Source organism: Salvelinus namaycush, chromosome 13 (genome assembly GCF_016432855.1).
Source record: "Salvelinus namaycush isolate Seneca chromosome 13, SaNama_1.0, whole genome shotgun sequence".
NCBI lineage: Eukaryota > Metazoa > Chordata > Actinopteri > Salmoniformes > Salmonidae > Salvelinus > Salvelinus namaycush.
Window position 1 is genome coordinate 11,045,042 of NC_052319.1, and position 12,374 is coordinate 11,057,415.

The window sequence follows — 12,374 nt, forward strand, 5'->3', positions numbered from 1 at the left end:
TCGCCTTAGACCACTGCGCCACTCGGGAGGCCCTGCACTCAATGATACTGAATTCACTGCTGGGTGGTTTCAGTAGTCGAGGCTTTGGGCTATATAGTCGAGGCTTTGGGCTATATTTCACTATGTTTCCTCTACTAGGCCAGAGAGGTACTATGAGATAGTGTGTACAAAACTCTTTCCATGACAGAGACTGACCACTTGTTAAATCCACTTCAATCAGTTTAGATGAATTAGGAGGAGACAGGTTAAAGAATGATATTTAAGCTTTGAGACATGGATTGTGTATTTTTGCCATTGAGAGGGTGAAATGGGCAAGACAGAATATTGAAGTGCCTTTGAACAGGGTATGGTAGTAGGTGCCAGGCCAGGCGCACCGATTTGTGTCATGATCAACAGTTTCCTGTGTGCATCAAGAGTGGTCCACCACCCAAAGGACATCCAGCCAACTTGACACAACTGTGGGAAGCATTGGAGTCAACATGGGCCAGCATCAATGTGGAACGCTTTTGACACCTTGTAGAGTCCATGCACCGAATTGAGGGCAAAAGGAGACGCAACTCAATATTAGGAAGGTGTTCCTAATGGTTTGTGTACAGTCTATATGGCTAAGTGTTCTTTTTTCAGCTGAGAGCTGCAAAGAGAGCTTATTAACCCGTAAGAGTGTAAGCCCTCTCTAAGCCAGAAGAGGGGGGGTGGTTCTACTAAGCTATATGGAATAGTTTTTATTTTGCGTTACTGCTATTAGCCCATACAAACGTGTTGAATAACAGATTCACTACATAGAACAACAGATCCACTACATGACCAAAAGTATGGTATGCTCGTTACAAAATCATGGGCATTTAATATGGAGTTGTTCCCCCTTTGTTGCGATAACAGCCTCCACTCTTCTGGGAAGGATTTCCACTAGATTGTGGAACATTGCTGCGGGGACTTGCTTCCATTGAGCCATTAGCATTATTGAGGTCCGGCACTGACGTTCCAATCCATCCCAAAGGTGTTCAATGGGGTTGAGGTCAGGGCTCTGTGCAGGCCAATCAAGGTCTTCCACACCGATCTTGACAAACCATTTCTGTATGGACCTCACTTTGTGCACGGGGGCATTGTCATGCTGAAACAGGAAAGGACCTTCCCCAAACTGTTACCACAAAGTTGGAAGCACAGAATTGTCTAGAATGTCATTGTATGCTGTAGCGTTAAGATTTCCCTTCACTGGAACTAAGCGGCCTTGCCGACCGTGAAAAACAGCCCCAGACCATTATTCCTCCTCCACCAAACTTTACAGTTGGCACTATTCATTCAGGCAGGTAGCGTTCTCCTGGCATCTGCCAAACCCAGATTCGTCCGCCAGACTGCCAGATGGTGAAGCATGATTCATCACTCCAGAGAACATGTTGCCACTGCTCCAGAGTCCAATGGCGGCGAGCTTTACACCCCTCCAGTCGACGATTGGCATTGTGCATGGTGACCTTAGGCTTGTGTGCGGCTGCTCGGCTATGGAAACCCATTTCATGAATCTCCCGACGAACATCTTGCCAACGTTGTTTCCAGAGGCAGTTTGGAACTCTGTAGTGAGTGTTGCAACCGAGGACAGATGATTTTTATGCGCTGCGCGCTTCAGCACTCGGCGGTCCCATTCTGTGAGCTTGTGTGGCCTACCACTTTGAGGCTGAGCCATTGTTGCTCCTAGATGTTTCCACTTTACAATAACAGCACTTACAGTTGACAGGCGCAGCTCTAGCAGGGGGTTAAAAAGCTGGATCATTAAAAGAGAGAGCGGAGCAGAGAGCTGGGGGCGGTGCGGCTTGACAAACCGCATAAAGCTACTGCCTTAGCGTTGCACAGAATTGGAAATGAGCCCTGAATTCATTTCAATTAAGTCAGTCTTTAGCAGCTTAACTGTCAAACTTCAGCACGGACAACATGCCGTTTTTTCTTCTGAGCTCTCGCTAGCAATTTGAGCGTGTCTGAATTATTGCAGTTGATCCCGAGCTAGCTGTGTGCTGCTGTGTAGCAACTGTCACTGTGTGATGCTAATGGGGATTAGGGGTGACACACAGGAAGACACACGAGGCCGGTGGCAGTCTCTAACCCTGAGCCTGTACTACCGTCTGATACTGTGTCCCAAATGACACGCTATTCCTTATTAAGTGCATTACTTCTGAACAAGGCCCAATGGGCTCTGGTTAAGAACGAATGCACTAAAATTCGGGAATACGTTTCCATTCGGGACGCAGACTTACGCTTTCTGTCCCTTCAGGTATGCGGAGCTCATACGCCAGTCAGCACAGCCAGCTGGGCCAGGACCTGAGGTCAGCCATGTCCCCTGACCGCCATATCACGCCCATCTACGAGGACAGGACCTTCCAGGGGCCCCTGTACCGTAGCCCCAACCACCACGACCCAGTGGACCTCAACAACTCCTCGCAGAGCGCCATCTACAGGAGTCCGTCAGGTAGAACACTAGACTGCTATGCTGTACACCACGTGTTAAACTCGTTCCACGGAGGGCCGAGTGTCGGCAGGTTTTCGCTCCTCCTTTGCACTCGATTGATGAATTACGCTCACTGATTAGTAAGGAACTCACCTCACCTGGTTGTCTAAGTCTTAATTGAAAGGGAAAACCCGAAAACCAGCAGAAACAAGGCCCTCCATGGAATGAGTTTGACAGCCCTGCTGTACACAATTGGTTTTCAAACTTCTCCTTGGACTCCCAGATGTTTCACAATTCAGTTGTAGCTCTGACCTAGCTCACCTGATTCACCTATTCAAGGGCTTAATGATTAGTTGACGAGTTGAATAGTGAACTTTAAAATGCATGGAACGGCTTGTGGGCCCAAGGAGAGGTTTGAAAAACACTGTTCTACACTTCATCTTAAGGCTGCAAAATTCAGGTAATTTTCTGAAAATTTCCAGGTTTACCACAAATCCTGGTTGGAGGATTTCCCTGCTTATTCCTTTCTTACATATTCCAACTGTTGATTTCTCTAAAACCTTCCCAAAATGCCTAGGTTAACTTCATCTCAATGTCTAATGATGAGAACATTAATGCAAGCAGGATGGAAACAAGGCATCAATAAGCTGATTTGATCAGCAGCGTTAGTGAGAAACAGATGGGGATGTTGAAGAGAGAGAGAGTAGTCTTTTAAATCATTTAAAATGACTCCGTCATAGTTTAAACATAGCTGTTACATGGCTACTCCCCCTGCCTTTCCCACTCTAGCCCAGGTTCTCTCTCTTGCTCTCGCTCTCTCTCGCTCGCTCGCTCCCCTCCCCTCCCCCTTCTCTTTTTCTCTCTTATGTGATCTCTCCTGGGAACACTTTGTCCAAGCCAGACAGCCATCCAGCCCAGCCAGACTGCCTGCCAGTCTGCCTATCTTGCCCTCCTTTCCTCCCTCCTTCATCAGAGATGGGTCTGAGACAGGGGAGAGGAAGGAGACAGGCATGGGCTGATACGCCAGCCACAAAGGAGTCAATTACCTGTGTGTCACACTCATAATGAGAAGAGGGATGAGGGGCCAGGGAACAGCAGCGTGTCCACACAGTCAGCGTCCCAAATGGCACCCTACTCCCTATTTTTAGTGCTCGACTTTTTGATTGCCGGGGGCCCAAAAGTAGGGCAATACTATCCTTTGTCAAAAGTAGTGTACTTTATAGGTAATAGGGTTCTATTTGGGAGGTAGCCACAGCCACGGCCAGCTGTGTTTGGATGTTAGAATTCTCTCCTCATCGCTCCTCCAGCACACAGCCATTTAGCATCCTCTTTACAGCAGACCTGAGATCCTCCTGGACTGATAAGTTCAGTCATAAATGGTATTGATGCTCAGAAGACTGCTCTTAGATAACGATTAGCTATATTGACAGGAAGGCAAAAAAGGTTGTTTGGAGTCTTTACCAAAAATCATTTGAAATAAAAAATCTAATTTGATCCCCAAGCACTCTTTGTTATAGTGTGAAATTACATTTTAATGGACTTTTCCCCCAGCTCTTTCCATAAATTCTTTATCTACAGTATTTCTGGTGGTCTGTATTTTTTTTGGGGGGGGGGGGGTGAGAACCAAGGTTTTTATGCTAAATGGAAATATCGATCCCTGTTGCGAAAAAGCAAGTCGCTGACCTCGGGTATGACATTTTTAAAGATGGATTAAGCTTTTTTTAAAGAAGATTTTAGTAGCGAGTCATCATGATATCACAGAACTGGCCTATGAACTGCCAAATAGAGAGAGGTATTGATGTAAAAATATATATATTTTTGGAGGGCAGCTTCAAGTTGACGTCTTGATTCTTGTAGGAGGGACTATGTGTGTGTGCGCCGTGTGCAGTCCCAGTCCCTGCAGGATGGCAGGATAGAGATCTGACCGGAGAGCAGCAGTCACATGGTCTCTGCTCTGTTTGTTCGGAGCAGGAAGGCAGGCCTGTGTGTGTGTGTGTGTGTGTGTGTGTGTGTGTGTGTGTGTGTGTGTGTGTGTGTGTGTGTGTGTGTGTGTGTGTGTGTGTGTGTGTGTGTGTGTGTGTGTGTGTGTGTGTGAGAGAGTGAGTATGTAGGGCATATTGTGCTAGAAACTAGGTCACAATATCACAATGCAAGGAGGGGAGAGGGGCAGAAAAATAGACATTGTTTAAGGACGATGACACAGTTAAAATTCTGACAAGACTAAATATTTACCCTGGCCTGGATGGAAGGATATCCTGTTGGTGTGTTAGCTTAGCACTGACGCTGTTTCACCTAAAGAGGGAGGACTGTGTGTCTTCCTGTGTCGGACACAGCCAAGGCTCACTGGCCTCAGGCCACACTGAAGCAGACAGGAGAGAGGGAGGAGAGGAGAGAGGGATGAGATGAGGAGTATTGCTGGATCACCTACTACAAGGCAGACTAGCCCTGTGAAAAAACCTGCAGGATCTGGCTTGCTCAATCCTACCTCATTAATGAACGAAACGACAACAACAAAACGGTCCCTTTTTGAAGGAGGAGTAGTGTGGAATCATGGGAGCACCATTTTCCCCTCTTTCATTAAGTGGATCCAGATTGGAAGAAATGGTGTGTGCGAGTCAAAAAGCCTAGTGTTTTCAGCTCCGGTCAGCACACCTCGGGGTGTGTCCCAAATGGCACCCTATTCCTTAGTGTGCACTACTTTTAACCAGAGCCCTATGTGCCATGGTCAAAAGTAGTGCGCCATAAAAGAGAAAAGTGGTGCCGTTTCGGACACATTTTCTGAGGTGAAAAAGGTTTGAAAAAAGGTTTTAATCTTCACTAGCCCAGGGAGTTGTAGATGTGTCTAGGTCTGGTAGCTGCTGTGTACTTGTCTCGTTCAATATCAATCTGAATTGTTTTTCGTTGGTCTCTCAGGCGTGGGGACCCTCCAGAGGACCTCCAGCCAGCGTAGTGCCATGACGTACCAAAGAAGCAACTACGCTCTGAACACGGCGGCCACGTACTCAGAGTCCTACCGCTTGGCTCAGTACCGGCCCTCCGAGGGCAACTATGTCAGGCAGCCGGTCGTCATAGATGACGGGGCCACCCGCTCGCCCTCCATAGACAGCATCCAGAAGGACCCGAGGTAAAGCACTAGGCTCTAAGCCACTAGGCTACAAGCGCTGGGTCGTTGTCATTAGTCCACACCTTAGCAACACTTTGCAACGTGAAACGGAAACATCCGTTTCTTATTGGATGAATTCGGACAGATCCCTCCCTGTTTTGAGCTGTTTGGTCATGACTAATTCATCCCTCCCTTGTCATCTACTGGGTCTTAACAGTGCTTCTAACCTTGCTTACGGGGCTACTACCGTATATACTGCTGGGTCAACAGTAGTGTTACTATTCACACACAGCCCCCTGGGCAGCCGTCCAGAGCCTTAGCCATTAAGATACAGATGTAGGACCTTAATTTGAGCTAGTTTGCTACAGCAGGAAAATAATCCTGCAGCAACAGGAAATGTGGATTATAATTAATGGATGTTTTTTTTGTAGGAGTTGATACATTTTTTGTTTTGGCAAATCAAGTAACATTTTTAAGTGGAAAACCTTGAATACACTACAAGTTTTCATTTCCTGCACAAATCTCAGCAACGAGTGGTCAAATGAAGATCTTACATCTGTACATGGCTAGACGGACCACTCTACTAAGGATCCCCTGATTCAGTGAACTGCTGCGTCTGCTCTTGCTACAGAGGCGTGTGTACTTTGTAAGCATGGCCGAGTTTTTGGACCCGGAGCGGTAAACCCCTGACCTTGGGAGTGCTGTTCACACCCGGAGTCCTGCTCTAGCTGAGAGCAGTGAGAGGGTGACAGCAGGCCTTCCTCCCTGCCTGCTCTACACTGCAGACCATGCTCAGACCCAGGGTGTCTCCTGACTCTCCCCTATATAGTGGCTATGGGCCCTGGTCAAAATAGTGCACTATAAAGGGAGTAGGGTGCCATTTGGGTCACAATCCAGAGGCAGGCCTAAAAGCACCTGTACTAAGAAAAGGCATGTTTCATCAACTGGGTCTCTACTGCCAAACGGATGACATGTAGCAGTGGTGATGGTATCAACTGTTTGTGTCCCCGGGGTAATTTAGAAGAAAATTGAATTTTGATTTGATTGGACTGGCATCTTGCTTCATGTAACACGCTGAGGCAAGGGCTGGCGCGTTACAGCCGACACCACACATCAATACAGCCAATTCTGTCAGAATGTGGACGTGCACCCCACCTTGCTACTTTCTCATTTCCTCTTCTTCTCAGAAGAGTTTTTGGCGGTCAGAGATAAATACAAGTTCTGAACCAGACGCAGACTTGGTAATATCTACGCTTTTCTCTTGTCACAAAGGTCATTCATTCTAGTCAACGTCTTTTTAGACAGATTCAATGACGCCTCATGAATCAGGAGAAGCTCATCGCAGTGACTCTCCAAAAGGCAAGACTTACAAATGAAACCAGAGTGAAATCTTATCCTTTTATATATTGGGAGAAAAGCAACAATCCTGCAGTGTAATAGATGTCAATGTCATTTCCTGGGCTTGAAACGTATAGCCGTGTGCCCCAGCCCTGTGGACAGTGGGTGGATAGTTGTTGTGTGCTGACGTTGTACTGCTTTGTGTGTGTCTCTGTGCGTGTGTGTCTATCTCTCTGTCTGTGTTCCAGGGAGTTTGCCTGGCGTGACCCTGAGCTGCCTGAGGTCATTCATATGCTGCAGCACCAGTTCCCCTCGGTGCAGGCCAACGCCGCCGCATACCTGCAGCACCTGTGCTTCGGAGATAATCGAGTCAAGGCGGAGGTACATTACGTACGCACTGCTCCCCAGATCCTTCGTTAGTCCCCAGCATGCAAATCACTGTGATGTGCTGCCCATCCCGGGGGGGGGGTTAGGGATGTGGCAGTCATGACATTCTGTCAGCCAGTGATTGTCATGTAAATAACTGCCAGTCTCATGGTAAATGACCGTTTAATGAACATCAACACGTTTAGCATCTCCTGACTTCCAAGCTTAGCCTAAAAGCCACTGATGCAGACCTTTTGGAACATCTACATTTTTTTAAAGTCTAATGAATCCATGTAATATAGCCTACACCTTCACATTAAATCCATTATTTATTTTAGACAGCTCTAAAGAAACATGATATGAAGAAAATGTAGTCTATTTCAGAAGAACAGAATAGCATACTCTGAATTATCCTTATGTTAGGTCCTGATCTGGCTATGCCATATGGCTGTGGGCTACACTAGTTCATTTAGCAGACAAGATTTGGCTTTATATTATTTTATATCATGAAGAATACGATTGAACATAGCTGAGTAAAATAGAAAGGCTATTTTCTCCAAACGATTTCCGACGTGGTGCGTACATGCGGCTGTTCTGTGTTGAGCGGTTAACGAAGAAACAGGTCCTCCTATATGCTTAGTTTAGGGATATTTATGCAACTTTAGTTGTGATACAAACGTTGGGCTATATGTTTTCATTTTGAATACATTCTAAGGCTGCATGATGCGAAGTTGCATGAAAGGCATGAGTTCTGCTCTGTTTCTTGCGCAAGCTGCACACACTTCATCAGTCTTTCATTCACAATTCGACAAGCACTTGATAATATTTTCACCAAGCCTCGAATTTCCCGGCGGCATCCCCCTTGTGTGGACGTAATGCCCCATAAATCAATCCATGCCTTGCGACCAAAGTGGCCCAATGTGCCCTCGGGCTGAAATATAATAATTATAATTCCCTTCTCCCGGCTGCCAATCGTCGTGCTCCGAAGCACCTCTCACTCACATGGCTCTTTCAGATATCTCAATTCTTATTAGCCAATGCCCCTCACGTGATCAAGTCCTTCTCACAGGCAATTTAGCCCCAAAGTAGGCTACAAGTGAAGACCGACACATCGGGGACGCAACTGTGCGCGTCCTTATCGAATTCCGAGGCGCACATTGAAGATGCTAGAAGAACTGTCCCATTTTACTCAGCCAACAAGATGAGTAGGCCTAACAGCAAAAGCACTAGCCTACAGTATGTCAATCTCCTATCCCTCGTAGTACAGAAGTTGGTCAACTTGTCCTACTGTGCGAGAGTAAATATTCTAAACAAACTCTAGGACAGTTGTGGGATGCGATAGATCCCAAATGAATACAATCACTCGCATCAAACTATTAAAAAAAAAAAAGCAATGAGGCTGATGCAACAGATCAGAACACACACGGCAGTAGGCTATAAGCGCAAATGTTCCAACAGGCAATCAATTCACTGTTCTCAAAAGGTGACCGCAAATGCGATTTATGCATGTAATGCTTTTATTATATAGCTGCGTTTTAATGGTGAGAATTATCTTCCCCCAAACTTGAAACTCTCTCGCCGCCTATATATGCCAGTTAGGCTTAATTTTAGTTGTGATACAAACCTTATCAAAACATGTAGGCCTATGGGCTAGGCTACATGAGGTGTGCGACTACGATTTGGAAAAAGTCTCAAAAACAAAAGGAATGCGCTGTTTCTTGCCTTACTGTGCACGCTGGGCATCATTCACAAGTGATAATATTGTCACCCATCAGACTATTCTTAATTTAATCTTGTTTTTACATGTACTAAATAATATACTGTATGTGTGAAATTAGTTTCGATTTAGAATGGACGATTATCCTGAACCTGTCTCAGGCCTCCCGAGTAGCGTCGCAGTGGGTTTGATCCCAGGCTGTGTCACAACCGGATGTGACCGAGAGTCCCATAGGGCGGCGCACAATTGGCCCAGCGTTGTCCGGGTTATGGAAGGGTTTGACCGGGGGGCTTTACTTGGCTCATTGCACTCTAGTGACTCCTTGTGGCAGACCTGGCGCCTGCAGGCTGACTTTGGTCGCCAGTTGGCGGTGTTTCCTCCGACACATTGGTGCAGCTGGCTTCTGGGTTAAGTGGATGGGTGTTAAGAAGCGCGGCTATTTTAGAGGATGCGTGACTCGACCTTCGCCTCTCCCAAACCCATTGGGAAGTATTCAGACCCCTTCCTATCCACATTCTGTTACGTTACAGCCTTATACAGCCCTAAAATGGATAGCATTTATTTTTATGCACAATACCCCATAATGACAAAGTGAAAACAAATATTACGGTCACCGTAACAACCCTAGGGCTGAATCTCAATTGTATTTATTTGATTCCTCACGTCCTCCCTTCTCATCTCCTTCTCATAACTCATTGGAGGAGAAGATCAGATGGGAGGAACCTAAGATATTTTCCTGCAATGCATTTTGAGATGCAATGAGAGAGGATGTGAGGAATCAAGGAAATGCAATTGAGATTCACCCAGGCTTTGAGAGGACTATGCTGCTGCAGAGGCTCTCTCTTTCTCTCCCTGGCTGGGCTGGGGTGGCCACTCCATTCCACTCCAGCTCCCTCTGGAATTTCACAGCTCCACAGGGTGCTGGTACTGTCGCCGGAGTCGTCAGCTGGAAAAGCTGATCTCTTAAGATCAGTAGGGGCTTCACTGAGCATACAAAACATTAACAACACCTGCTCTTTCCATAACATAGACTGACCAGGTGAAAGCTATGATCCCTTATTGATGTCACTTGTTAAATCCACTTTTATTAGTGTAGCTGAAGGGGAGGAGACTGGTCAAAGGACTTTTAAGCCTTGAGACAATTGAGACATGGATTGTGTATGTGTGCCATTCAGAGGGTGTATGGGCAAGGCAAAAAAATGTAAGTGCCTTTGAATGGAGTATGGTAGTAGGTGCCAGGCGCACCAGTTTGTCAAGAACTGCAACCATGCTGGGTTTTTTCACGCTCAACAGTTTCCCGGGTGTATCAGGAATGGTCCACCACCTAAAGGACATCCAGCCAACTTGACACAACTGTGGGAAACATTGGAGTCAACCTGCGCCAGCATCCCTGTGGAGCGCTTTCAACACCTTGTAGAGGCCATGTCCCGATGAATTGAGGCTGTTCTGGGGACAAAAGGGTGGGTGCAACTCAGTATTAAGAAGGTGTTCCTAAAGTTAGGTATACTCAGTGTATAGTTTAGGCATTGTATGCGATCGCTGAAGATATGCATTACATTTTCAATGTGTCTTTCATCTGTTATAAAGAAAGCCATTGGTATCTATTCTTCGCATCCCTTACATGAATAAATACAAAGCCCAGATTTATGTTGTCAGAGATTTATGTTGTCAGAGCCTAACTCAGAACATAGTCACTACACGTTCCTGCTCAATCCATGTTCAGTTCCTCATAAAATATTTGTGATATTGATCCTGCATGAGTGAATCTCTGTCCTCACCGTTTTTCATTCTCGTGGTGTTTTACTGCACAAACCAATGAGTTATGCCCAAGGCCTTCTTGATGACTCTCCGCACCCTCTAGGTGTGCCGTCTAGGGGGAATCAAACACCTGGTGGACCTGTTAGACCACAAAACACTGGAGGTCCAGAGGAATGCCTGTGGAGCTCTGAGGAACCTGGTCTACGGGAAAGCTACGGACGACAACAAGGTGGCCGTGAGAAACGCAGGTGGCGTCCCCGCTCTGCTCAGACTGCTGAGGAAGACTATAGACGCAGAAGTGAGAGAGCTGGTCACGGGTAAGAGAGAGAGTGTGTCCGCGTGGTGCATTCAGTGTGTGTGCGCGTTGGTGAATTCACTCTGTCTTGTTTTTTCCCTGATTTTTCTGGGTAAGAAAGCAGCGTTTATTTAAAATAGCCTTTTTAACCCTGGAACTCCACGGACCGTGCCTTTCCACACCACGGCTCTGTGTGCTATTCTCTCTCTCTCTCTTTCTCTGCCCTCTGGCGTATTCAGTGGTCACAGTTCCACATTATTTCACTCATCCATTATTCAGTGACGTTTGCCCAAATCACATCCACTGGAGTTCCACTACAGGGTTTTTGTGGGACAGGAACATTACTACACAACCTAAAGTAGAGCTGTTCAATTATTAATCTTCTCGCCAGCCTGCCAGTCCGCTTCGTCAGTCGTTTGGCATTAGTCACTGGATGTGAGGAACTCCAATCCCCTGAGTTGAATGACAGATACTAGGGGAAAACTAGTCAGGACCAGACCAGAATACACATGAACCACTTCCCAAATGGCACCCTATTCCCTATATGCCGCACTACTTTTGACCAGGACCCATGGGGAATAGGGTGCCATTTGCCAAGGTGACTGAATCAGCTGTTTGTGTACAGCTCAGCTCCATGCTCTACTCTCTACTCTGACTAGCTCTGACTCTACCTCAGGTTACAGTGTAATGGTTCCACCAGCCTGTCAATACACAGAGAGAACAAGCACAGTGCAGAATCCAATTGCTCCTTTCTGTAGTTGTGGAAGTGAAGTGGAGATGTGGCTCGGGTCTCGTGTCAATCAAGTTGGTGTTTGTTTTGGTTTTTCTCCAAGCACGGTGAACGAAGAGCCAGTTGTTCTCAGGGTCTCCTCGGCACTGAAAACATGTTTCACGAATGTATAAATCTGAAGCATCCGATTGGCATTTCCACTCACCACCAAATGGTGATGAGAGGAAGCGCAGTGGGAGAAGATGGTACCGAGAGAGATTTTGTCCGACGTTCTGCAAATGTTCTCATCGATGAAACGTCTGATCTCAATACAGTTTTCAGAGTGGACTAACTTTTTTTTGTAGACTTTACCCTATTGCAAAGTTTCTAAATATTGTGTTGTCTACGAGTTGAAGGGCGAATTTAGTTATTGCACACAGAGTAGGCGGTCCCTAATGGAAATACGCAAATACATGCTAGAACGCGCCAATAGGATCTCGCTAGCTCGTGCTTGGCTCTGCCCACCTGCTTGCTTGTTCTGCCGATTATGATTAATGTGCTCCCAAATGACAGGCTGTGGTCTATCTTGGGTTAGTTATGAAAAATCTTTGGTGAATTAAGGAACTAACGAATCAGAGCCACATGCAGTCTATA

The 12,374-nt window shown here is 46.4% G+C and overlaps 1 protein-coding gene across 2 annotated transcripts in view; it reads left to right on the forward strand.

Moving 5' to 3' along the window:
* LOC120058232 (plakophilin-4-like) overlaps positions 1–12,374 on the forward strand; it is a 118,345-nt gene that overhangs the window by 81,770 nt on the left and 24,201 nt on the right. For both annotated transcript variants that reach the window (XM_039006737.1, XM_039006738.1), the window contains exons 8-11: positions 2,261–2,455; positions 5,348–5,558; positions 7,124–7,256; positions 10,820–11,033. In XM_039006737.1, the coding sequence (XP_038862665.1) occupies positions 2,261–2,455; positions 5,348–5,558; positions 7,124–7,256; positions 10,820–11,033 (753 nt within the window). The remainder of the gene's footprint in view (positions 1–2,260; positions 2,456–5,347; positions 5,559–7,123; positions 7,257–10,819; positions 11,034–12,374) is intronic.